The 26,009-nt window shown below is 38.8% G+C and overlaps 1 protein-coding gene across 1 annotated transcript; it reads right to left on the bottom strand.

Annotated features, from left to right (window-relative positions):
* Positions 1-1,676: 1,676 nt before the first annotated feature.
* Positions 1,677-25,898, bottom strand: usp28 (ubiquitin specific peptidase 28). Its single transcript, XM_063485731.1, has 27 exons — positions 25,854-25,898; positions 23,203-23,277; positions 21,907-22,027; positions 21,124-21,211; positions 19,948-20,110; positions 16,612-16,698; positions 16,366-16,503; positions 15,971-15,973; positions 14,241-14,311; positions 14,061-14,137; positions 13,835-13,983; positions 13,595-13,722; positions 13,310-13,405; positions 13,041-13,220; positions 12,617-12,825; positions 11,699-11,769; positions 11,206-11,434; positions 9,435-9,767; positions 8,615-8,748; positions 7,815-8,096; positions 7,434-7,529; positions 6,666-6,844; positions 6,242-6,320; positions 5,287-5,366; positions 4,696-4,819; positions 2,746-2,944; positions 1,677-1,928 (listed from the first exon to the last, which is right to left on the bottom strand). The coding sequence occupies exons 1-27, from the start codon at positions 25,896-25,898 to the stop codon at positions 1,753-1,755; spliced, it is 3,612 nt and encodes a 1,203-aa protein (XP_063341801.1). The 3' UTR covers positions 1,677-1,752.
* Between the last annotated feature and the right edge of the window lie 111 nt (positions 25,899-26,009).

Raw genomic sequence — 26,009 nt, 5'->3', positions numbered from 1 at the left:
AAAAAAGCATGCAAACATCAATGAAAATACAATATATGAGGACAAACATAGTTTATACAATTCTAACGAGCTTGAAAATCAATATTTGGTGTGATCACCTTTACTCTTCAGCTTATCCTGAACTGGCTGTCTTAGCCAAGCTGTCCTGTGCTTTCTTTAAGTAACTTCAGGAATTGTTCTCCAGGGGTCTTGAAGGAGATTCAAAGCTCTTCTTTGGATGCTGCCTGCATTTGTTCTGCTCTCTGTCAAGATGATCCCACACTGCTTCTGGACTCTGAGGAGGCCAATCCATGGCTGATAGTGTTCAATTGTGTCTTTTTTTTAACCAGGTAAGCGTTTACTGCATCTGCACAGTGTGTTTGGGATTATTGCCATGTTGAAGCTGTTGCTAGTCAGATACTTTCTAGATAATCTTGCATGGCAGATCAAAATTTGATGTTCCTTTTCTGTGTTCATAATTCCATCAATCTCCAACACCACTGGCTGAAATACGGCCCCAAACCATGACAGAGCCTTGTCTTATATGCATAAAGACAACTAGTGCATAAGGCAACTTGAAAAAAAATACAATAAAGTATGACTCCTTGGAAGAAGCAGCCAGCCCAGAAATGGGTATTATCAAATATCTTCTGTGGATTAAAACACATGGCATATGTGCTGTCTATCCAAAATAAGATGTTTACAATAATGCAAAAAAAAAAAAAACCCCAAACATTGCTTCTCATTGATTTATTTTTCTTTAATACTGATTGGGGAACAGCCAAACTCCTTAGGACGGAGGCAGATTAATTCTGTTTGGGTGTTTGTGATGCTGCTTTGGTTTTGGGAAGGAACAACAGCTGGAACGGCTTCAAAGCCTGCCCACACAAGTCACAATAATAGTCTCAATAATAAGCACACAGAGTATTTAAAACATTTATTTGTATCATCACAGAGCACAAGTGAAAGACTGAAATCAGTGGGCAAAAATTGTGAATTCATTCACAATAACGTGTTGCATCTGCGACACAAAACAGGATTTCCATCTCAAGTCTCCTTTCAAAAGTATTACAGCATTTACAGACAGACCTTCAAAGAGAGCCACATCATACCCAGGGAGCTGTCCAACAGGTTACTGTGAGAGTGGCTGCTCGCTATTGTTCCTGTGTGGAGTTTTGTGTTGTTTTTTTTTTAGATCGGAGCAGCATAAGCGCCTTTTAAACTTGTATCATATTTATACAAACACTACTAATCGAGATATGTTTCTGTCTAACTTCACCTGCATGTACAATTTCCTAAAATCTGTTTTGGAAAAATACAAAGTAATATAAAACATATATTTTTAAAAAATCTGTTAAACACTATTATTTTCTGTGCAGTATAAATTTTGTGGGTTTTTTTTAGTCTTGTAAAAAGGCCCCATTGTATATTCACAATCCAAATATCAATCCAGTCACTTACTGCAGAGCTGAGCGACAGGACAACTGTTAACACTTTTTCATAGCAATACTGCAACCTTTTGGGCTTCTTTTTGCATAACCTTGTGATGCAGTCCTTAAAATTTTAAGTACAGTTTGTACCTCTTTTACACATTATAGCTGTTTGCTATGTGAACAAGGCAAGTGTGCAATGCAAAACAGCAGATATACTAAAATAAACAATCTGTGCTAAAACTACATGATGTCTCAGCCCTACAGTCTGTCAGTAGAGAAGAAACCATCAGTCGAGACACTTTCAGTTAAGATACACAGTTTAAAAAGAGTTGTTGGGATTTCACTTCACAATGACCACTGACGTGTTGTGGATGGATTCCATAACAGCAGCCAGGCGACTGCACAGGTCGTAGGCCTGGGTGACGTGGACTTTGGGTGGGTCTTTAAGCACTACTGTGTCAGCTGAACCGTCCAGAACTCTGGGAAGCAACTCGCCGAGCTTCACCTGCAATGAGTCTGAACACGAAGGAAGAGCAGCAGAAGTGAGCGACTTAGTTTGTTGTTGATTTTCTTTATTGCAGTTTTGTTTCAATTTAAGGTTTAAATTTTAATTAGCTAGCAGCATTACTGGTATAGAATTAAATGTGTGTGTGTAATTACAGCAAAATGCCGTCTAAGGGTGTACCTACTGTACCAGGAAAGCACTTTTGAGTACGCAAATTTTATACTGTATTGACTCTATATAAGTCTTTATGCCCCTGTCCCACATTCCTTTTAATTTAAATGTATTTCAAACTCTCAGAATAAGGGATCCTCATCTACTGTATACACATAAAATATTTATTCAAGATGCACCAACATGCTGACTTAAAGTAATTTGATTACATGTGAATTTTCCATATAATTTTGTTACATAAGTCATAATGTAAAATTTAATGGAATCTGGTCAAATGGAATTTACTTTACTGGTATACATCCAGTTTATATCAAGCACATTTTCCTCAATGATGAATTATTCGAATAAATAAACCTTTGCTTTCATATATTTCAGTTGCATTTAACTGAAAATTAATGATTTGTGTTTATTGAAAGTTAAAAAACAATTGAGTGTATTTTGACATTTTTGATGCAAACCCTACAGCAACCTAAAAGCATCCTAAAAGTCGGTATTGCAGAAAATGCACAAAAAGCATGGCAGCAAGCCACCTTATATATTTATTTCTTTTTGATCCGCTGTAATTAAAACCTCTAGCTCATCATATGAGACAGTATGTATACAGCTATAAGAATAATAGATCTGGACAGTACAGACTGATGTACAATCTAAACTTACGATCCATGTCTCGGCCCAGGCAGCAGCACCAGTGGCTGCGGATGGCCTCCATTGCATCTCGGTCTTCCTGGGGTAAAGTCGAGTCCCGGCTCATCAGGTGAAGGCAGGGGATGACGGCCTCATCCATGATGGCAATACCCTCTTCTACTTTGGCCTCCTCACCGCTGCAAAATAGCTGCGATGCGCTCTCATTCAGTGCCTGTGTGGTGGATGACAGGACATATGTACAAACCCCGTTCTGAAAATGCTAAAATGCTGTGTAAAGTGTTAAAAAAAACAGAATACAATGATTTGCAAATGTTATCATCATGTTTAGTCACAAGCACCGGAACCACTATGTAGCCTCTCCTCTCCTTTTAACAGCAGTCTGTAAACATCTGGGATCTCAGGAAAACAGCTGCTGAACTTTTGGGAATGTTGTCTCATTTTTGTCTAATAGAGGATTCTAGCTGCTCAACAGTCCTGAGCTTCCTTGTTTTGTATTATTCATTTGATTATGCTTATGAAATGTTTTCAGCTGTTTTAAGGTCTGGACTGCAGGGCATGAAGCCATGCTGTTGTAATAGATTCAGCATGCAGTTTAGCATTGTCTTACCGAAATATTCAAGGTCTTTCCCAAAAAAGCTGTCATCTAGATGGGAGCACAAGTTGTTCTAGAACCTGTATATATCTTTAAGCACTGATGGAGCCTTTCCATATGTGTAAGCTGCCATTTCCATAGGCACTAATGCAGGCTTTTTAAACTGAGTGCTGATGATAAGTCGGATAGTCCCTTTCCTCTTTTGTCCAGAGGATGCAGTGTCCATGACCACAAAACAGTTTTCCACTTTTGCTCAGTCCATTTTAAATGAGCTGTGACCCAGAGAAAACATCAGCCTTTCTGGATCATGTTCATATATGGCTTCCTCTGTGCGTGACAGAGCTTTAACCTGTATTTGCAGATAATATGAGGAACTGTGTTCACAGACACCAGTTTCAGGAAGTCTTCCTGAGCTCATGCAGTGATTTCCATAACAGAATCAGGCCTGATTTTATTATAGTGCTGCCTGAGGGCCTGAAAATCACAGGCATTCAGATTTTTCCAAATTTTAGAACCTTTTCATGATATTTCATGAGTCATATTTCATGAGTCTTTGCAATTTTACATGGAGGAACATTATTCTGAAATTTTTCCACAATTGGTAGACACATTTTCTTTTTACAGATTGGTGAACCTCTGTCTGCTTTACTTATGAGAAACGCTGCCTGACTAGTTACCCAATCATGTAACTGACCTGTTGCCAGTTAACCTAAGTAGTGAAAATTGTTCCTCCAGCGGTTTCTTTTTAGCACCACTCACACTTCCAGCGTTTTGTTGCCTTGGTCCCAACTTTTTTGAGACGTGTTGCTGCCATCAAATTCAAAATGAGATTGATACTAAACTATTTTAAATGTAGGGCATTTTAAAAGTAAAGGTTCAAGAGACACAATCAAAAGCTGCAAAACAGCAATTAAAGAACCATTGTTTCCAATAAAAAAGAATAAATGAACCTGGGTTTAATAGTCACAAGTCAATATACTTTATAAAATTCAATACACTGGAGAACAAATCTACTCCTGCCCTAATACTGTCCGACTAGATTTTATACAGACTGTAATGGGAAACTAAACCAAGCGCAGCTTATCAAAAAATTTCCTCTCTGTTCTCAGAGCCTAAATATGGCCCTCTTGGCCAGTCAGTCCTTCTATCCACATTTTTGGTACAGAGAAATATATTTTAGAAAATGTCAGGGGGACATGGATCACTCCCAGAGGATGGATTCTAATGAGCCGCAAACATCTTATTTTAAGCAAACCAAAACCTCTTATTTTTAGATAATTTTTCTTTATTGATATTTCAGACTTTATAGAGAAGGATCGAGCTCAGCGATCTATCCGCAATTCTACGGAGTGGAAAATAGTCCTACTCACAGTGAGACACTTCCTCCTGTAAACAGCAATGAGAGACTTGTCCACACCACGTTTCTCTCCGTTTCGCAGCAGGGTGCTGTTGGTCTCGTAGGCGTGGGCCAGATAGTTCAGTGCCTCCCGCATCCTGCAGTACACAGAGTCAACAACTGCTGTCATATTACACAAAAAATACACTTTTTGTAAGAAAAGAAATGGTTATTTCCCACACAATGTAATCAAAATGTAAGCAAAAATATTTTGTTTTATGATCTGAAAACATTTGAAAAGTATTTAAAATTAGGGTCCCTATGCTTTTAGTAATTGTTTCGTGTTATGTTACTCTAAAGTTATAGTATTCAAGGATATAGATATCTTAACTGTACTATCATTAACTATACTTTGGTATGTATATCCTGGCTTTAAATGAGTGCATCTTTACTCTGTGTAAAGAATTCACAACTTAATAGGCAGTGTCAAAAGGATCAGTGATGTATGAGATTGTTTTTTTATGTGTAACGCACGAATGAGCACAAACAACCATATATTAATCTGGAAAAATGTGGTCAGACACATGCTGATCGGGTAGAGTTGTGCTGAATATTCGACACCTACTTCCCGTGCTGGTAATGCTCCAGCCCAGTCAACAGATAGACAAAGACCGTCCTGAACAGCCTGTAATCGTCATGCCACTGCTGTGAGAGAGCAAACAGAAATATTACCATCACGTAATTCACTCTTTCACACTCCTCCTATTTTTTCAACTTGACAGTATTTGAATAAAAAAATTGTATTTTGTAAAAAAAGAAAAGAAAAAAGAAGTAAAATCAGACTGTTAGAGGCTACACAGATATGAAGACATAGAGAATATCACCAGACCTATCATTTAATCAAAGACAAGCTTGGTGTTAGGTTTATGCTATATTCCTGATATAAGAAACAGTTTATTATTGCAGTCTGTGATTGGTGTCTTCACCATCCCAGCTGTCTTTCCATGCTGGAACATACATAGTTCTCATTCCAGTGTGAACAAATGTCACTGGGTTTACATGCTCCCTACTGGAATGTGAACCACGCAGACCCAAATAAACACAGATTAGAGATTTAATATACTGAACACAAACAAACTTCCTTCATAAAGCTAAGATAACCATGTAATAATATTTTTATAAACGCAAAAATACTTAATAAAACTGACATTTGAGAGCAGTGCAGGGTGTCTATTTTTACTTTTGGATTTTTAGCCTTTTATTGCTATTAAAGGCAAGAATGAGGTGATTTGGCCACAAATCTGTTAACAGAGCCACTAATTTCCCACAGATGCTCTGCAGTGGAACAAAAATTCAACCCAGTGAAGCTACTTAACAGATGTCTGCCCCTGTTCTGTTTTGGGGGCAAGTCTCAGCTGCTGTTACAGATCACTGCCATATTGCATCATGGACCTAATGACATTTTTTCATCAAATATCTGTTTGAAAATTATACTAATTTCTTTATTTGCATATTTATGATGTTACATTTCCCTGCGTAAAAAAATCAAACATTTTATCCGTTCAGCCTAGAGACGGTACCATGTATTCTTCCATGTCCATGTCTTCTGGCTTAATGAGACGAAGTTTGGCCCGGGCTTCCCTCATGATACTGATGGCTCTGTAAGTACCAAAAATGATAAATGAAGTTTAACAGCAAATGCATGGGAAGGAGAAGATACTCTCAAGTTACAGCTCTGAACTCTGGACACTAGATGGCACAATATGCATGCTATATATTCTACTGTATTTTTAGTTACCGTTCTGCTTTGAGTAAAAACCTTCTTTCCAGCCACATTATTACACTCCTATTCCTGTATACACACACACTACAACCTTGAAATGCCTCTGTTTTATGTTAGTTCATTTATAAACTTTTTTATTTTAGTTTGGGGTAATCTAGGATAAAATTCATCTGTGTTCCAATTTTTTTGGCCACTCCGACACACTCAAGGACTGTGTGCACCTCTCATCAAAACTGAGGTTGCGGTCAGTAAACTGCTCAAGCAGCGTCCTCTCAATGACACGCTTGGGTGCCTTGTTCTGGAAGAAGTAGACCAGAGCGTGCTGCAGACGTGCATCCTCCTGTGGTGTGGTCTCCTCTTGGGAGAGCTCATACAAGCGGGAATACTCTTCATGGAAAGCCTGAAAGAACCACGGGAAATTTTAATGTTTTTAATGCTTTATTTTATTAATTGTACACTTTAAGTCCTCAGTAGGACTTATACAAGGACCGCACATTTCACAAGTTAAAGTATTTTCTTTGTTGTTTAAAATCTAGGGAATATGGGGATTTCATGACTTTAGTGACAAAGTTAAAATACAGATCTTGTTATTGATGTTAATCTTTTTAAATATGAAACACTGTGTTTCATAGAAGTTCTTTATCAAATACAGAAAGAATACTTCAAGAGGCTTCTCACCCTGCAAAGTGAATCTTGCTTCCCGAGCTTATTGCAAGAGAACCTCCAGTTTAGGATAAAAGGAATTCCTTCAGGGATTAACTTCTAGCTAAAAAGTCCCATAAAATGCGCATTTTTGTTTTTGTGTGGATTTTTAATAAAACTGTCGTGCAGAGATATAAAAACTGCAATTAGAGCACGGGTTGATCCAAGGACAGTTTACGAGTATCTGGGTCTAAAGAACTAAATCAGTCATACAGCTTTTACAGATTCTTTGCAATTTAGAGTTGATGTGAGATGAAAAGAACATCAATATCCCTAACAAAAAATACCTTGATGAGGCCAGCCTCAGGACCCTCCTTATCAAAAATTTGTCTGGCCTTGGCTATGGCTAGAATGACACCCTGCATAGCTGGAGTTAGCATCATCTGGGAAATGACATGACAATGTAGAGAAAAAAGAGAATGATTATACCATGAAATGACAGATAATTAGTCCAAAGGGTAAACAAAGAAAAAAACATATGACATATATGATATATGACTCACAACCTACTGTATCTCTTTAAATCTCATACATACCATCAACGTTTACATTAACCCTACATTTGATCATTTAGCTTATATTTGTGTCCACTGACTAGGAAAGCTATCAGCTGCAGGTATGTATTTATAACTGCTTAAATCACACTCCATTAAGACATTAGGCCTTACCTCTTCATTGTATCCGTCAGCATCCGCCCTCACCATGATCCGGCCCACATTAGGGATCTCCACTTCTGAGACCTCATTCTCAGTCTGTCGTGGTCTGGCTGGAACCTCCTGCTGCTGCTGCTGCTCCTCATTGCTTTGCTCTGCGATAGGTTCAGGAGCCTCTCCAGAAGCCTGGGGCTCTTCTTCAGCTTCAGAGACGAGGCCGGCCACCTCCGGGTCATCCTTCTCTACGTGGATGTCAGATGGTGTCTGATCGCAAAGCTCTACATCAGGGCCAGGGATCTGACAGAGAAAGTTTTCAGATAGAACACGTTATTATATACTCTCTTATATCAGCGTATGCTTTCACAGCTTTTGGGGGTCTTGTCAGCATACCAGTAAGCTCTGGAAGTCTAGTACCTGGCTTGAACAGTGTGACTCAAAGTGCTAATTTACAGTACTTTGCAATTCTAACAACAAATGTATTCAATGAGAAACATGGTGAGAAATATTGTGATTCAGAATGGTTATCTGCATTCAACAAAAGCGGGTTATCTGGGTCAGCAAAAACAGTTATGTTTATATTATGATCACAACAAAAAGTGCAAAAATTACTTCAAATAACTACTTGTTATCTGTACATAATCTAAATAGGTCTCTAAATAAGCTCTACATAAGTCCTGAAGGGTCATCACCATGCTAAATGGGGAAATCTGATCGCTGACCCAGATGGACGCACTTTATTTTTGTGGCCTAGAATTTCTGACCCATATTCAACATGGGTAGGGAATGATAGGGCGAGGTGTCGTGTACTTGTTCACCTGATTCTGCAGCTCCTTCTCATCTGAATCAGAGCTCTGGCTGACCCCCGTGGTGTCAGTGACTGTTGGAGTGCTGGTATCACCTGGCTGGCAGCCAGGGCCCTCTGGTGGTGGGGGAGATAAATCTGTTTGCGCTAAGGTCAAAAAAAGAAAGACAGGCTTTGAGTCTACATGTGTCTTTTGAAAAGAAGAAGTGCTAAATATATAATTAGATTACTGGATATATTCTAATCTCATCTGGTATTAGAGACCCCACCTAGAAGGTCTGAGCAATGATACAGTCTATTCGTCCAGCCTGAGGGCAGACTTCTGTCTAGAGGTAAGAAAGCTCTGCAGTAACAAGTGTTCATTACATTTTTGATGGGCTCTTGTTACACAGCCAATAAAACTACATTGGAGGGAGGTGATTTTGTTGGAGAGAAAGTGATAACTGACACCTGCTTAATTGGACAAGGAAGTGCAATCAACTAGTTCAATATTTCATGTAGAATTAGATTTTCTTCTATTGAGAATTGCTTATCCTTGCTAATTATATTTTGAGTCCATACAGTTTTTAAATACAATGCCTACTGCTGTTTTTGGGCTCCTTAGGCTAAAGCTTGAACAGATATATAATACTTTGTGTTTTAATCTGCTTCTTAAGTCTCATCCTGTATATATTGTGCTCCTGAAAGAGGTTCAAGATTTGATACAACTGGCTTAGTTGCCCTGGTGTGAACATAATTACAATGACTACATGTTTCATATACATCTCCACATTATCTAGAGTGGTGATGAAATATTTTATGTCATTCTCACTTTTTCAGGCATCACTACAGACCTGGCTCTTTTCTGAGATCAGGTTCTGGCTCTTTCTCTGCTTCTTGGTCTGGCTGTGGCTCTGGAGCAACTCCTTCATCCACCTCTTCAGTGGAGGGTTCTGACTGTGGTGCTGGCTCAACAGGTGACTGCTGTATGTTATCCAGACTGGGACTTATGGGCTCTGCAGAGGCGGTGGACTCTTCCTGCGGGGTTGCCGTCTGGCAGAACTGCTCCTCCCATTCGCTGAGCTCCTGCTGGAACCAGCGGTTATCTTCGTGGACATAGCGCCTGAGGATGGGTGGCAGAGAGTCCATGCCATGGAGCACCTGGCCCGTCTCATCATCTGTGTCTTCTGGGTGGGATGTAAGACATTTTTAGTTAGGAAATTAACTGTCATTTATTATCTTTTTAATGCCTTTCAAGTAATGCCATTTGAATTCATGCATATTAATATCCATTGTACAAATAGGTATTTTAATATGCTACTATACTTAAAATGTTTGCATAGAAAAATGTTTATGCGTTTCTAGTATTGTAGAAGAATGTTATATTACAAAAACTTTTTGCCACTACTTAAACTGGGTGAAATCCATATAATTTATACATAAATTGTTTTCATTTCGATTTCCTTTATCTTTACTGAATCTCACTACATAAGTCCAAGTTACAGGAAAAAACACATATTTTTTTATCCTTAACGTTGCTTAGCACTTACATAAGTACATACATAAGTGATGCTGTCTATCTAGTGATGTGTCCCCTCATATAAAAGGTCTTGAATATTTTAAAGACGTCATAGTACCCTATCACCCCGACAGACTCACTTAGCAGTTCACAGACTGCTGGCTTACTTGTGGTTACTACAGTATTTATAGGTAGAATAGTCCCTCTTCTGCGGAACCAGCTTCCAGTTTAGTTTCAGGAGACAGACACCCTCTCTACTTTTGAGATTAGGCTCAAAACTTTCCTAAGCTTATAGTTAGGGCTGGATCAGGTGACTTTAAAAAAACATCTTTTAGTTACACTACAACAGACCTTTGCTGCTGGGGGACTTGCAATGAAGCACAGAGTGTTCTTTCTTCTTTAATAAGCGTTCTTTCACTCTGAATGTATTTATGCACACTCACAGCATCTCTTTTGGCCTGTCTCCCCCTCCTCTCACCTCTAGCCACTCTCTAAGCCTGGTTCTGCCTGAGGTTTCTTCCTGTTAAAAGGGAGTTTTTCCTTCCCACTGTCGCTAAGTGCTTGTATCCATCATCTTACAATATAAAGCGCCTTGAGGCGACTATTGTTGTGATTTGGAGCTATTTAAAACTGAACTGAATTGAATACTGGAATGAGGAATTCTTGACAAACCATTTTTATAATGATATGCTGAGCATTTTGTTTCATAAATACAATGTGAATTTTAAATTTACTTGAATTTGGTAAATGAAATGTACTAGTTTGGTATACATTTATAAATCTATAAAATCTCAAATAAATCTTGGCTAATAAACAAAGTGATAAATCTTTGTTTTAAAAAATATATATATTTCAGTTGAATTGAGCTGAATGGTACACCTCCCCTTGTCAGTTATAGTATGTTGATGCTTTGGTTTCTGCTCAGGTGTTTGATAGCCTTCCTCTCTTGAATATTAAGGTTAGACAAAGGAATCTTTGCACTAGAGAGAGCAGCTGAAACCTCTGAACTGCCTCTTTGCATCAAGTAAACGCAGAATGCTCTGCAAAAATTGCTTTCATTCCTCTCATTTCCTCTTAAAAATAAAATAACTGAAAGGTAGGTGTACCTGTGATGAGCTGAGGTAGCCTGTCGTCAATGTACATTAGGCAGTAGGCACTTGCGTTGGTCATGCCTCCAAAGGAGTCTCGCTCCAGCTCATCCCACGATGACTCAGTGACACTTATGTCATTGTACTTCAGCCAGCGCTGGTCAGCATGGTCATAGATGTAAGCCCAGTAATGACCAGCTGATGCCTGGCCTTCATGGACAAGCACTGCATGGAGTCTGTAGGGGGCCTAAGAGTAACACGAGAGACATAGAGAAATAACACTGGAATCCAGCTTCCCAACTTAATATCAGCTGTTCTCCATGAACTGCAACATTACCTTCAGTTGACCTGTTCTTATTTGTGTCCTGTTGTCCTGTTTACATTACACTATTTTCTGTTTCTCTGTAGATATCAGTAAAGTTTAATCTAATCTCAACTCATTCACTTTCTACAGCTGCAGATGTAAAATATGTAATTGAATTGCTAAATTAGGTGAGTGTGCAGGCCTTACCTGGCAGAGACTGTTGTCTGAGTACATGCCCTCGAGCGTCTGAGTGAGCCTGTCAATGCTGGCCTTTAGTTCTGGCAAACAAGCAAAAAATAAACACAGACCATTAAAGGAAATGATTTTCACAACTGTTGGAACAAAAATAAGTCAATCTGAATAATACTAATTTGCATGCTTGCATAGCTGTCCTACATTTTATATGATATGTGCCATAATGGGAAAGTTGAGAGAGCCGGGCAAATGTCTATCACCCGTATTCAAAGAAATATGACTCATCTTGACATTTAACATATTCTGATGTATTGTCTGCGCCTGAATGAGTCACAGTCAGCAGAAGAACATTGGCTCTATTTTTGTGCAGGTGCACAGCTCTGTGCCAGTACACTTTTTGTTCTTTACTCACCTGCAGCACTTATATTTAATGAAATGTATTTTATTCCACTGAAGATGGCGAATAAGTGTAGCAGACCAAGTGTCATTGGAAAGCGTGGGGCTCATTGCAATTTCACTGTCAAGGCTACCCACATTAATGCATCATCATCATCTGCTGTTTCCAGTTTGGCAGCAGTTTTATTAAAGCATATCTTTAAGCACAGTGTTTTTATTACTGGGTGTTCAAGTGAGTTTATATAATGTGGAATATGCCAGACAAGGTAAAAAACCCAAGGAGATTTATGACCCCACTCTACTCTATGCATGTTTGGGTTTTATACTATGCAGCTTGATTGTTTTGGTTTACTCACTCTGAACTTATCAACCCTCAAGCAAGGCACCAAAAGACAAATCGTTTGCAGCTTAACAACTGAAAACATAACACAAAGAAAGCTGAAGGATATTATGATTTCATATGATGCTTACAAAGCAATATAAGTAAATCTTTAAGGTAATATCAATGTGGGTATAAAAATATCATTAGCATACCATTTATGTCATTCTCAACTTCAGTCCTCCAACGCTGAAGACAGGTTTTAGCAAAGTGCAGCTCTTCTTCTGTGATGCTGTGGGGGGCTGGGTGTGGTGGGCAGTCAATAGGTTGTCTGCACTGAGTGAAGGGCTTGTATATGGGGGTCCTCTGGCAACTGGAAACACTGGAACCCAGGCTCTCTGATGAAACTGATTCTCCGGGATCACTAAAGAAGGCAAGAACAATGACACAGCAGTTACAAGCATGCCAGGATGTCCCATTTAAAGAGAGGACTACAGGAGGACTGTGTGGAACCACACTAACTGAGAATAAATTAAATCTATTAAAAGATGATTTCATTTTCGAGATCCCACTTGTGGCTTCGGTGAGTATAATGCTGTTGCTATAAACAAGAAGAGTAGAGTTGAAAAAGGTAAACACCTGCTTTCTTTGGCAATGGCTTCACTGAGGGGGGCACTTGGAGGAGTCGGTGACGATGCGGCCTGTCTCGAGTCTTCAGCTGGAGAAATGCTAGTCGGCTTGGTGGTAGCAAACTCCAGCACAAACTGGAGCATGTCAGCTAGAGGGTACTTTGTAGGTCCAGAGCCATAGTTTTTATAACTGTGAGTAAAGAAAGCAGATAATTAGGTGGAGATTTGATCTTAAAAAAAAAAAAAAGAAGAATAAAACAACATTTTCAAGTCACTTGCCACTCAAGTTTCTGTTGAAGGACTGCCAGTTGCTCCTTTAGTTTCTTTACTTCTCCTCTCCTCTCATGGGTCTGCTCAATGTTTTTGTGAAGATATCTGTAACCACAAAAACAAGAAGATTCCTACAATTAAAAATGTGGCAAAGTTATACTGAAATATTTACACCATACACACATCATAAAATACCAATGGAATAAAGCTGGATGACCATTTTGGTGGAAATTACCGCGGCCTAAGTTATCAACAAGCCTAGTCTGGAACCATCCCCCTCTGTTTTAAACTCACCTGTCCATATAAATGATTTGAGGAAACTCCAGTTTCTTATGTATCTTCTCAGGGCGCCCAAGTTGGGTGTTGAATTCAAATCTCGAAAGTTCAAATGTCAAGACTGGTGGTAGCTTTTTGAACCATCTCTGAAAACATGAATAAATGAAGAGTTTCTTAGCAGATCATTAAATTTCACAAACTCTAGCCGAGCATGCTGCACAAAGAGAGATTCAATTTTAAGTTTATCAAATTCTTCACCTCACGTCCAGATGTGACATGATGCTCTGAATGAACCGACTCAATCTCCTTCTCTACCATAGCACCTTCTAAGCATTCATCAAGATTGTTGAAGCCATTGACTTGCAGGGGGTACTGGCCAAACTGCTCAATATTATATACCGTCTTACCTGAGAAAAAAATCACATAGATACCAGGGGATGACTGAAAATCATAGACAACACCAATAAAAAAAACAAACTCATACCCTCGTGTCTTCTTTCTGTCACAAAGGTACCATAGAAGAGCTGGACCATGGGGTTATGTTGTTTATCTTCTGCATTTCTAAAAGTAAAACATGGCATTATTTTAAATTAATTTAGCAAGCAGTAGTGCACTAAAGATGACAATGACAAAACACGCTGGGTGCCATCAGCTTAAATCTTACTTTCCACTGGCAGCCAGCTGAAATGCATCCTCCAGCCAGTCAAGCAGTTTGTGGGAAAACTCACTGACATCCTAAAAGGGACACATTTCAAAAAGGGCAATTTACTTGTCTGAGTCATTTCTTTAATTGTCTTTCTGTTATGTGCTTTTTCTGTACTCTGTCTCTGATGTATAAAGACCTAATGAAGGGCTGTCTAAGAACTAAAGGGACTGCTGAGCATTAGTATGTGCTGAATCTACATAAACATATAAACAACAAATGAGAAAGTTAAATATTATTACATTTACATGACAATATTCACTGAAAGTTAGATAAAGAAAAAGTCTTTTAGCTCTTAATTAAAATCTTAATAAAAGATCAACTTGTTTCAGTATCATCTCATGGTCTTGCCCAGTGAATGGAGCTTGTCTAAGTGTATGACCACCTGTTGTATGACCACTTGGAAGTCTTAAACCAAGACTAAATGATGACCAGGTGTGCATAGCACTACCTCTGGCATGCTGAACACTTGAACTCAGTCAGCCACATTAGCTAAATCTTCAGCTGATTCCCTTCTGTGAATTTTACTGGGGAATAAAAGAGTCTCAAATTGGCATCCTATTTAAACAGTTTCAGCTTGCTTATAATCTCACCGTCCGCTTCATTAGGTACACCTTGCTAGTGCTGGAATGAACCTTATAGTGCCCTCATAACTGCCTTAATTATTATGGCATAGATTCAACAAGGTGCTGGAAATGACATGATAGCATCACAAAGTTGCTGCACATTTGTAGACTGCACAACCGTGACGAGCATCTCCTGTTTAGTCACATCACAAAGGTGCTCTATTGGATTGATATCTGGTGAATGTGGAGCCCAAATGAGTACAGTGAACTCATTGTCATGTCACAAAACGAGTCTGAGATGATCTGAGCTTTGTGGCATGGTGCGTTATTCTGCTGGAAATAGCTATCAGACGATGGGTACACTGTGGTCTAAAGGGATCGGCATGGTTGGCAACAAGTGATAGGCTGAGGCATTTAAACAATGCTCAGTTGGTACTATGGGCCCAAACGTGCCAAGAAAATATCCACCACACCATTACAACACCACCACTGACCTGAACCATTGAGTCGAGGCAGGGTGGATCTGTGCTTTCATGTTGTTTACACCAAATTTTGACCCCATTATCCAAATGTTGCAGCAGAAATCAAGAGTCAGCAGACCAGGCAACATTTTTGCTATCTTCTATTGTCCAGTTTTGGTGAGTGTATAAAAACTGTGGCCTCAGTTTCCTGTTCTTAGCTGACAGAGGTCACACCTGGTGTTAGCATATTGTGCATTCAGAGATGCTCTTCTGCATATATTGGTTGTAACTCGGTATGACGTTATTTGAGTTTTGCCTTCCTATCAGCTTGAAACAGTCCTCCTGAATTCACCCAGAGATCAGCTCCTTTCTTTAATGCCTGCTCTTTTCACTTAAGCAGTCTTGTTGCTGCTCTCCCTGTAGACTTTGCAAATACGCAGGTAGAAGGACTGGAAGGTCCCAGCCTAAAATTCATAATTATTACAGATGAAGTAACAAACCTCTTTTAACTAAAGTGGCCCTGACAGAACTGGGCTAAGAGCAGGTCAGGGCAAACACGGACTGCATGTAAATTTAATGGATTCAGTGCAAAACCCAGATAATGATGCCTGCCGTCTGCTGATCCTATTACAATGGACACTAAAAAAAAAGTTTGTGGGCAGACTTGCTCTGGAAAATTATGGCTGGTTTCTGTCATGGTGGTTTAGAAGAGTTAAAACATTATAAATCCTTCAAAGACACAAATAAAATATTCAGCTGGAAAATAGATAAAATAAAGAAAATGAGTCTGAGAAGGACAGCAGCAGAAAAATAGAGAGACTGCTGACCATTAAAGCCTACATGTCCCTATAGTTAATGAGAAACAATGAGGCAGTGGCTACAAATTTCAGAGAAACCAGAAGTCTGAAGTGCCCTGCAGAAAAGGTGCTGACAGATGTGCTCTGGTTAGTGTATCTGAGAGAGGAACACCTCAGCTTTATCAGCAAGTCAGAGAGTATTAAAAGCAGGTGCGGAGTTAGGTTATTCCTTAAAAAGACAAATACTGTACATATCTTGTACCTGTTGGGCCTCATTGGTCCTGAAGGCGTCACGCAATAACTCCACTGCAGCAGAAGGATCCACAAACCTGCGGGTAGAGCCCACCATGAGGGCAAACAGGCAGCGCAGCTCCTGCATGAAGGCTATGTTCCTCTTGTCCTGTTAACATAAACTCACAAACTTCATCACCCTTACATCACAGAAGCAAAGTAAGAAGAGTTATGTGTTATCCTGTTCTGTATATACTGGTGACAGTAGCTTACTTACTGAATGGCTTTTACACTTCTCCAGTATTTTCTCAGACAGATGGTAGTTGAGAACCAGTCTCCTGAACACAGGCAGGTGGAAGAGTGACTGTGACAAGACAGCAAAACAAGGCACATAAATCCAGCCATCTACTGAAGGTTGGATATGGGAGATTACCAGATGGCAGATCATCGCTACAGCAGAACATTTATTGTAACTTGGTTGAGGAGAAAATGTGGACATATGTTTACAAATATGTTGCTTGATTAACAAAGAACACTGCTAATGTTCTGCCACTGACATTTAGCTTGCTGTTTGGAAATTTGCATGCGAGTGTTAAGTAGATCAAGTATTCACACATCAAACAACCATCATAATAACTGAAAGGTGAGGCGAATGACATCAGTTCTATTTTTTTAATGCAATGTTCTGCAGGGAAAAAATAGTTGCTTGGGAATGGCTAGATGAATACATGAGGCACAGGCAACGACCAAGCATCCAACTCCTCTGTTTTTTTGTTATTCTTTTTTCTTCACATACAGTGTTGCGAAAAAGTACCTGCTCCCTTCCTAATCTCTAATTTGTGGACATTTTTCACACTTACATGTTTCAGATCATGAAAAAAAATACACAAAGATAACCTGAGCAAATACAAAATAAAGTTTTACATGATGAGTATATTTATTAAGGGGAAAAAAGCTATCCAACCCTATGTGAAAAATTAACTGCCCCCTACAGCTAATAACTGCTTGTGCCACCCTTGGCAACAAGAACTGTAATCAAGTGTTTGTGATAACTGGCAATGAGTCTTTCATATCACTGTGGAGGAATTTTGGCCCACTCTTCTTTCCAGAATTGCTTTAATTCAGCTACATTGGAAGTTTTTTGAGGATGAACAGCCTGTTTAACCCTTTAAAGCCTGAACCCTGAAATTATTGCCAAAAAATAATAATAAAAGACACATAAATTGGCTACATTCCATATTTTTTGGGTGCAATTTATTACTTAAAAATGTATTGAGCTATTTATTTAGGTTTTTTCGGGGGGGGGGAAACGTTACATTGATGATGTAAAACAGGGGTGGGGGAAACTCCAGGCCACAAGGGCCGCTGTCCTGCAGGTTTTAGATATCACCCTGGGTTAACGCACCTGAATCAAATCACTAGTTCATTACCATCTGAAACATGTGAGTGTGACAAATATGCAAAAGACTAAGAAGTCAGCAAGTCGGAAAATAAGGTTTTATAACAGTATATGTCAATAGCTTAATATTTTTACAGCCAGGAACAAACCCCATATCAATTTGTCATAAGATACCTGTGTTTCTCAGGATAAACTAAATGCATTAACACTAATCTTATGTGTCATGTGCAGGGCTGATGGGAGCTCATAAGCACTTCTGAGTATCAAGATATGCATTTACATTTCAGAAGGAAATTCAATTACAGTTTATCTCAGTTTTACTGCAATTTAGTCCACAAAGGATAATTGAGGAAATATGAGCTGACAACTGAGTCACGTGGTCACTCAGCCTCAATCTGATAGCATAAAAATTTTCTAGGGGAGACGACGAGTCAAGCTCTGTTGAGTCTACAACAGCTCAGTTGTAAAACAAGGAAGTGACTCTGGTAAAATAAACAGACAAAAAAAAGGTATGATCTGAACACCATTTGTATTCTAACAATACGGCCTTATTTTCCCCATTTCAATTTCCAGATAAAAGCCCGTCATATGCGGGTGGGACTTCTTAACGGATATGGAAGCATATCTGAGTTTAACAGAGAGAAACAATCACAGTCTCTTCTGTTTACTTTATACTCAGGCTGCCACCGCTCACTCCGTCCTCGCTCGCTATTTAATTATCAATATAGCCGGTGTATCTCAGTTAGGGTTCTGGTTTCTGCCGAGCTACCTGATAGGCCTGGAAAAGTTAAGTTAGCTGGAATGGACTTATAATAGAATTAAGAGCTCAGATTAATACTGTATGCTCAAGCTCACCGGGAAGATGTTTAACTTTATTAGCATGATAGAGGGTTGATGAAAAGGTGAGATAGAAGGGAGATTCTTGTGTAGCTGAACAGGTTCTGCTTTCGCTTTAAAAAGATGTCTGTACTATACATTTTAACCCATTGTGGTCAAATTTTACCATGGAAAAACTAGGTGACAGATTTTGCTGAAAGCAAAACAGACATGTGATGATTGACACTGGATCACGAGAAGTTAGAAATCTTTGAAAGGAAACTCCAAGTCTATAAATGTTTGTTGAACTAAGTGCAAGAGCTATTTAGGTCTTGGGAGCAACAGAGGCGAGACTCTGTTAGAACAGGTGGAGATCGGTGATGAGTTTCATGCAACAGAATACATGCTAGGTGTCGCTATGTTTTCTGAATATGAATTTGAATACTTTTGTGGTCAAGTGTCATATGGGTCTAACATCGACATGTGTTATATATACACTACATTAAAAATACCACACTAATTTATGTTAACAGTGGGTATCAGGATTATTACAGTCAACTAAAATTAAACTTAAAACTGTTTACTGCTTAAGCTATTACAGCTTGGCTGATGAGGCCTTGATGGACTTGTTTTTGAGACGATAGATGTCTACAAGATTGTGAGTCAGCTGCTTTCAAAAAAAGTAGTGTTTTTATTGTAATACCTGAACTGATTTTCCTAAATCTTGCCTCTGACATATGCCCTTTATACAATGATAATTAAAAAGACTGAAACTCAAAATGCTTTCAACCAAAAATGAACCAAGAAAATCAATTTAGGAAACTAAATGAAACAACTTAAAACAAAAAGTAAAAAAAAAAAGAAAAGAAATTAAAACACTTGTGACTGCTAATGCTAACCCTCAACCTCCTAATTCCTCCTCGAATTGGTGGTAAATATCTGTTATAAGTCAACAGATTCTCTATTATGTTTTGCATATTTGTTCTTCCATATTTTTTAAACTTGTCTTAAATACTTAAATTTTAAGATAGTTATTTTATATGGAATTTTAAGTAAGTCTGTTACAGACAAGTCAATTAAAGTATTACATCCATTTGCTTAAATTCACATGGATCTCATTCTATATCAACATATTCAGGACGTTTATGGCATTACAATGTCATGTGTTCCTATTTGATCATATTTATGATTGAGTTTTTTTTTTTCATTCTAAATAAATTACACTATTTTACAAGCAATAATAGATTTTAGCAACATTTTGATTGTTTAGTATCTCTCTGTGAAGCATGATAGCGGTTATATTTATGGACATTTGTTGTTATTAATCTGACCTCTGTAACCAAAATGCTCCTTTTTCATCTTATTATTTGTTAGGTGAAAAAAGCTCCTTGTCCTCACCTGGATGACAGCACTGAACCAGCAGGTGTTTCCTACATTACGAATGCCCACAGGCCAGTCTTCCTGACGGATCCACTCTGCAGGGCTACACATTTCACTCTGTGCTTCACATCTCTTCCTCTTTATTCTCGCAGCATTCTCCTCTGCACTGGCTTCCAGAGCCCTGCACAACATCAGTTTACCACTTTAAAATGGTTATCTGACCACGCTGTTGAACACAGGTTAACTCATTCCCAGTGTTATGGGTTAGGGTTAGTATAATGTAATCTTTATAAGTAAAATCACCCCAAAAAGATTTGTAGAAAAACATTAAATGTACATCAAGAGGAGCAAATGAGTCTAATAGGTAATCAGTATTGTGGGAATTATGAGCATCAACATGCTTATACATTAAATCCAGCATTTGAAATGAAGAACAGCTCATGGTGAATGAACTATACTGAAGCGACTGCCCTATTCATCTGCTCACATCTCAGTGGCAAAAGAGCTGCAATGCAAAACGCTGGCCTGTTACTGGAAGCAACTCCAGGTTCAGTGTTAAAACTGCAGCTCCCAAGCTGCACACAGTTTACCCAAGTGTCCTTGGGTAAACTGTGTGGGGAACTGCTGGACCAAAATCACCATAACTACCCATTTTCAGTGTAAACTGAAACACTGCATGGGATGAAATGTTAAGAAATCTGAGGTTCCCCAAAGACATGGAGCTAAATCTTCTTAGAGCCATCTATGATTGGATAAATGAAATCTCTTCTTCATCAAAAGTCAATGAATCGCCATTATGATAATTAGTTAAGGTCTTTGATAGATGGTTATCATCTGAAAGAAATTTCATCTCAATCCATCCAGCATGGCTAGAGAGAAAGTGTAGCCAGACACTTAAAGTTCTTTGCTATTTTATCTACGTTTGATCTCAGATTAACTGCTAGACCACACTGTTTTGTGTGTTTTTGCTCCGTGTGAACTGTCAGCTGTCAGCAGTGACCTTTGCTGAGAGTTTTGGCTGTGTAACGCTCACACAGCCAAGATAATAGTTGTGGCATCCATGGCCATTTAGTAGCCTGAGAGGAAAAACACTCATGCTGCTAACATTTTAATTTTCATAGTTCTCTCTATTGAAATTAAAAAGTGAATTAAACCAAAAACAAGTGTTGTATTAAATGAAAAGTTGTCCTTTACCTATGAAATTCTCGCTCCTCTTCCTGGGCTTTGTGGGACTCCTGCAGACTGAGTTCTATGGCGGTCTGCAGTTCATCTTTAGGAAGCCCTGAACAGAAAACCCCCACAAGAGCGTTACAACAGAGATCCTATAATTCAAGTTAAAATGGGTTAATGTAAAAATCACACTCAGCACTCATAATAAAATTCTGTTTCTTCTATGAGACTCTTCCTTCACTCAAACTTTGATTTCTAACTAAACTAAATGGATGACCCATAACATTGCTCAGATATTCTCCTGTTAGCTTACTTACCATTAAAATCCCCAAACAGACGGCTATGTATGGCAATACTTTAAATGTATATTAAAATATATGTAAGTTCACCTTGAAAAAAATGCTTGACACATTCTTTTTACATTTTATTTGTGTTTGAAGAGCAACGTGTTCCTTATCTGTTTCATACCTAATTTCCCTAACGCCACACATAAGTCAATCAATTTTGGCAAATCTGTAGTAGCTACTTTTGGCTGCCCCCTTGCCACAAGGGGTCACCACATGTTTGATTTGGCAGAGTTTTACTCTGGATGCCCTTCTTGACGCCACCCCAAAGGAGATTTGTGTCTCCGGCTGGACTCAAACCAACAGCCTTTTGCTGGCCAACTGAATGCATTCACTGCTCTCTTCTCTTTTAGTGTCTCATAGTAAAGCTTTCTTTATATTCATCCATTAAGCTCAGTTTGCATTTGTGCTGGAAGTGTTACTTCTGCTATCAGCCTTGTGTCAATTTGCATCCCCAGGGTACCTTTCTGGCCCTCCCAGGCCTCTCCAGATGTCCCTGACTCCTGTGGTTCTCCAGGGTCCTGAACCTCTGCAGTCTGGGCTGTCAGCAGTCCAACAGCATGTCCAATGTCCCCCTGACTGACCTTGAGGAGAGAGAAGAAGGAATATATAAAAGAACAAATACTGAGGATTTTATCTGTGACTGCAACATCTAATAATACATCACAAGAATAAATCAACACATTTTAAAGACACACAAATAAAAACATAAACACATGGCCATATCCAGTCGATTGTGCTTTAAACAACAATTTTAGATTTGTATGACTCAACGAATACATAACCCTGCTGCTGTCTGTAACTGGTTACACGATGCCTGTGAAAGTTAACCAGTGTGTTTAATGTACTGTTTGTTTAACTGTTACTTTTATGATGTTCCAATTCATTCAATCTTTTAACGGGGTTTTCATATGCAGCTGTATTTAAACATTGTAAGCTTGAAGTAGAGTGCTGAAGTGAAAAAATGGGACCCTATGGGGTCTTTAACATAATTTACACTTCAAAGACTCTTTAGCCGGCTAATAGTGCGGGAATGGATTGCTACAGTATAACAGTTTTAGATTCATGTTCTTCATGGTATTAAATCTTGCTATAAAACATCTCTTACCTTTTAAACTGTCTAATATATTTCTCCAGCTAAAAGCAGAATTCTCAGCATTACTTAGATTACCATTTGGATTTCTTTACAAATAACTATTAGGGCCTGTAGCATGGCTTCGGGATGTTTGTTAGCTTATCTGTTTGTTAGCAGGATTACTCATAAAGTTATGGATGGAGATGCATTTACCAGACGTAGCTTAACTTAGAAATGTTTCACATTTTTAGGGAATCTGGATCTTAATCTAGGAATGTTTGTAAGGATACTTTACCATTGTGAGATATGGGCAAATAATCAATTAAAAAATACACAAACTATACAGTCTCAGATTAGTCTTTACTCTATGTATTTCATTTCTTTCTCAAAAATCATTTTAAATATAAACAATTTCCTGAATGTCTGGAATAAATTGTGTCCATTTAGTACCTTTAATAGCTGAGCAGGCTAAATAAGAAATGGTATTAGGTCTATCAGTTTGTGGTTCATGGTGTTTTAAATGGCCTACAAGCTTTTTAATCACATTAAAACCACAAATCTCTCAGCCATGGGAATCCAGTGAATGTTGTTCTACTGTCTGAAAATCATAGTGTCAAACAACTGTAGTACCCAAAACGTGATTCTGCAGATTTTAAAATCTGATGCTAAGTTGTTGGGCCTTACATTCAGGGCTCTGTAGAGGATCTGTTGGTCCTGGATGCCAGTGATCTCCCTCAGCTGGCTGATCAGCATTTCACTCTGCTGAGAGAACGAAAACACCAGGCAGACTTTAGATCTTTCTATCACCATTACACACAACTTCCTGTATCAGCTCTATACATTAGAGGCAGTGATGGGCTGGCATTTCATTTCCATTTGGGCAGACAAAATGGACATAACTGTAGCACAAGTAGGCGATCCACTGGAAGTATCATTGGCTTTGAAGTTACAACTGTTACAAAATAAATATCACTACAGTAACAATGACAACAATAAGTCCTCCATTTAGAATGGCTCAATAATCCTCGCTTTCACTATGCAAGTCTGTCCTCCATCAAGAATGAAATATGTTGTAAAGAATACGCCACCAAAAAAATAAATGAATAGTGCTTTTGTTCTCACCAAAAGCTATTGGTAGTTTTTCTCTGATAGCTGAAATGGCACTCAAAGAAAGAAAAAATGTGAAAAATTGACTTTGAAAAGAAAAAAAGAGCCCTGTTGTCAGAAGAGGCAAAAAAGATGATTTATCCAAAGGAATTCAAAAGTAAAACACCAGTCAACTTCCTTATGAGCATTCCCTCAGCAGAGAAAACACCAGGATTTCAGATTTCATTCGGCTGGCATTACTTCTGCCAGAAAGTGATGTCTGGTCTATATATCACCAGTACTGAGGGTACACAAGACTTGTGGTAACCAAAAGATGTCAAGGTTAGTGTGTCATCCCACTTACAGTCCTCCTTACCTAATGTTCATGGAGTGGAACAAACTGAGGACCACATAAGTGCATGGCTCATGTGTGGCTCATCTCTATTCTGTGACTTACACAGGCAGTTTGCTGAGTAGGAACAGTTAAACAAAAAATGAAATTACATTTCCAATGAGTAGAACTGAAACATAGTTGGGAGAAGGTTTGGAATAGCTAGAGATATTGAGAGGCAGTAATTTATGGGAGAGTTCCACAACAACAAAATGGATCAATTGATCAAAATGTTAGATCAGACACTGACAAAAAGCCAGGAGATGTAGATGAGGATGTTAAAGATGGACAGCTTTAGAAATAAATACATTAGAGGGAGAGTTCAAGTTGAGCAGTTTGGAGACAAAGTGAGAAAGCCAAGGCTGGGATGGTTTGGACAAGTGCAGAGGAAGAATAGTGGATATACTGGGCAAAGGATGTTGAAGATGGAGCTGCCAGGCAGGTGGAAAAGAGGAAGACCACAGAGAAGATTAATGGATGCATTGAAAGAGGACATGCAGACTGGCTGGTGTGACAGAAGAGGATGCAAGGGAGATAAAGAGGTGGAGGGAAATGATCCACTGAGATTCCTAAAGGGAGCACCTGAATAAGCATCTGAACCTTAGCGATTTGCTGGGATTTCAGTCTGTGTATCTGCCTTCTCTGTTTAGTTTCAAGCAGACCTGTGAATTAGGGACACTGGCCAATAAGGGGCACTTTCAGGTACCCTTCCTCCTATTAGATCCCCCTCTCTTAGCCAGCGGGCTTTGCATGGTCAGTCTCCCACCAACACATTATTTGTTCCACACATAGACAGGCAAACACAAGTGTTCCCAGGCAGTCATGTACTTTGACCTCACAGACACATGAAGTTTTAAAAAAGAAATAACACGCGTTTACTGAGTTAGAGGCTCTATATAAAGCCTGCAACCCTGACACCAGGTGCACATGGTGTCATGGTATCTTTCTCTTACACACACAAAGGAAGCCAGGAGCAGGCTGACCAGACTTATATGGAGTCCAGTGGCTATCTGAGACCCTCTTGGTTAGCCTCTATTTTCAGCTACTGACATGGATAGCACAGGCTTCTGTTTATCATTCCACTCACCATGCCACCAGGCATGGTGAGAGGGCAGTAGTGGGTCTGTCTCTTTCTTTCAAACACACCTCCTGTGTCGATACCAAACCAAAAAGTGTGATAAACGTTTAGATTTCTATTGCATTTAATTAACACCACATCATATACAATTAGAGGAAAGCCCTCCCTGAAGTATAACATCACTAAGCTCCACACACTGTCTTAGAATAATCACAAAAGCCTATTGAAAGAGCAATCGGTTGGATTAATAGTTACTGAGCCAAATAACGGTTTAAATGTAAATGTTACGTAGTTTACGTTTAACTAGTGGGAATTATTAATAAAATATGTATTCTTATACAAGAAACTCTTCATAATTAAAGCGTTATTATTTTATTTGTTGATTTGTTGATTAATATATTTCCTGGAGAATTTCGACCAGGAGTCACTAAACGAGCAAAAAAAATGAGAAGTTCAATCAAACAAGGCTCAGTTAAGTAGTCACATCGGGTTAAAAAGCTTTGTCAGAAGTTTGATTTAAAAATAAAAAGTGTGTTTTATGCCTGCCGAATTTAAAAACGTTATTTTTTTAAATTTGAAAACGTTTTGAAATGTAATTTTATTTTGGGTTACATTAAAGAATATCAGAGGAAACTTTAAAATCGCAGATTTTTGAACACACACTGGCCTCCGGGGTTTGTGCCCACACAACAGAGGGGTTAGTGTTAAGGTTAGCTCTTCAGGCGTCACAAACATGCCACTTATTGTGTTAATAGCAGCTCCATCATCCTGAGCTCTCACCGAGTTGGTTGAGTTTTCTCCATTTTCACACTGATCGGCTCTCATTGCAGACGAAAACATGAATTCCTTCTGATTTTTCCCCCCAAATGCTTCCAGCACTGCCTCCGACTCAAACCAGCTCCATCTGTCAGGCACGAGAGCGACAGGCCAGCTGCG

The sequence above is a fragment of the Pelmatolapia mariae genome, linkage group LG10_11, assembly GCF_036321145.2.
Source record: "Pelmatolapia mariae isolate MD_Pm_ZW linkage group LG10_11, Pm_UMD_F_2, whole genome shotgun sequence".
Taxonomy (NCBI): domain Eukaryota; kingdom Metazoa; phylum Chordata; class Actinopteri; order Cichliformes; family Cichlidae; genus Pelmatolapia; species Pelmatolapia mariae.
Note: the sequence above shows the minus strand (reverse complement) of the source record. Positions and strands in the feature narration are given on the sequence as shown.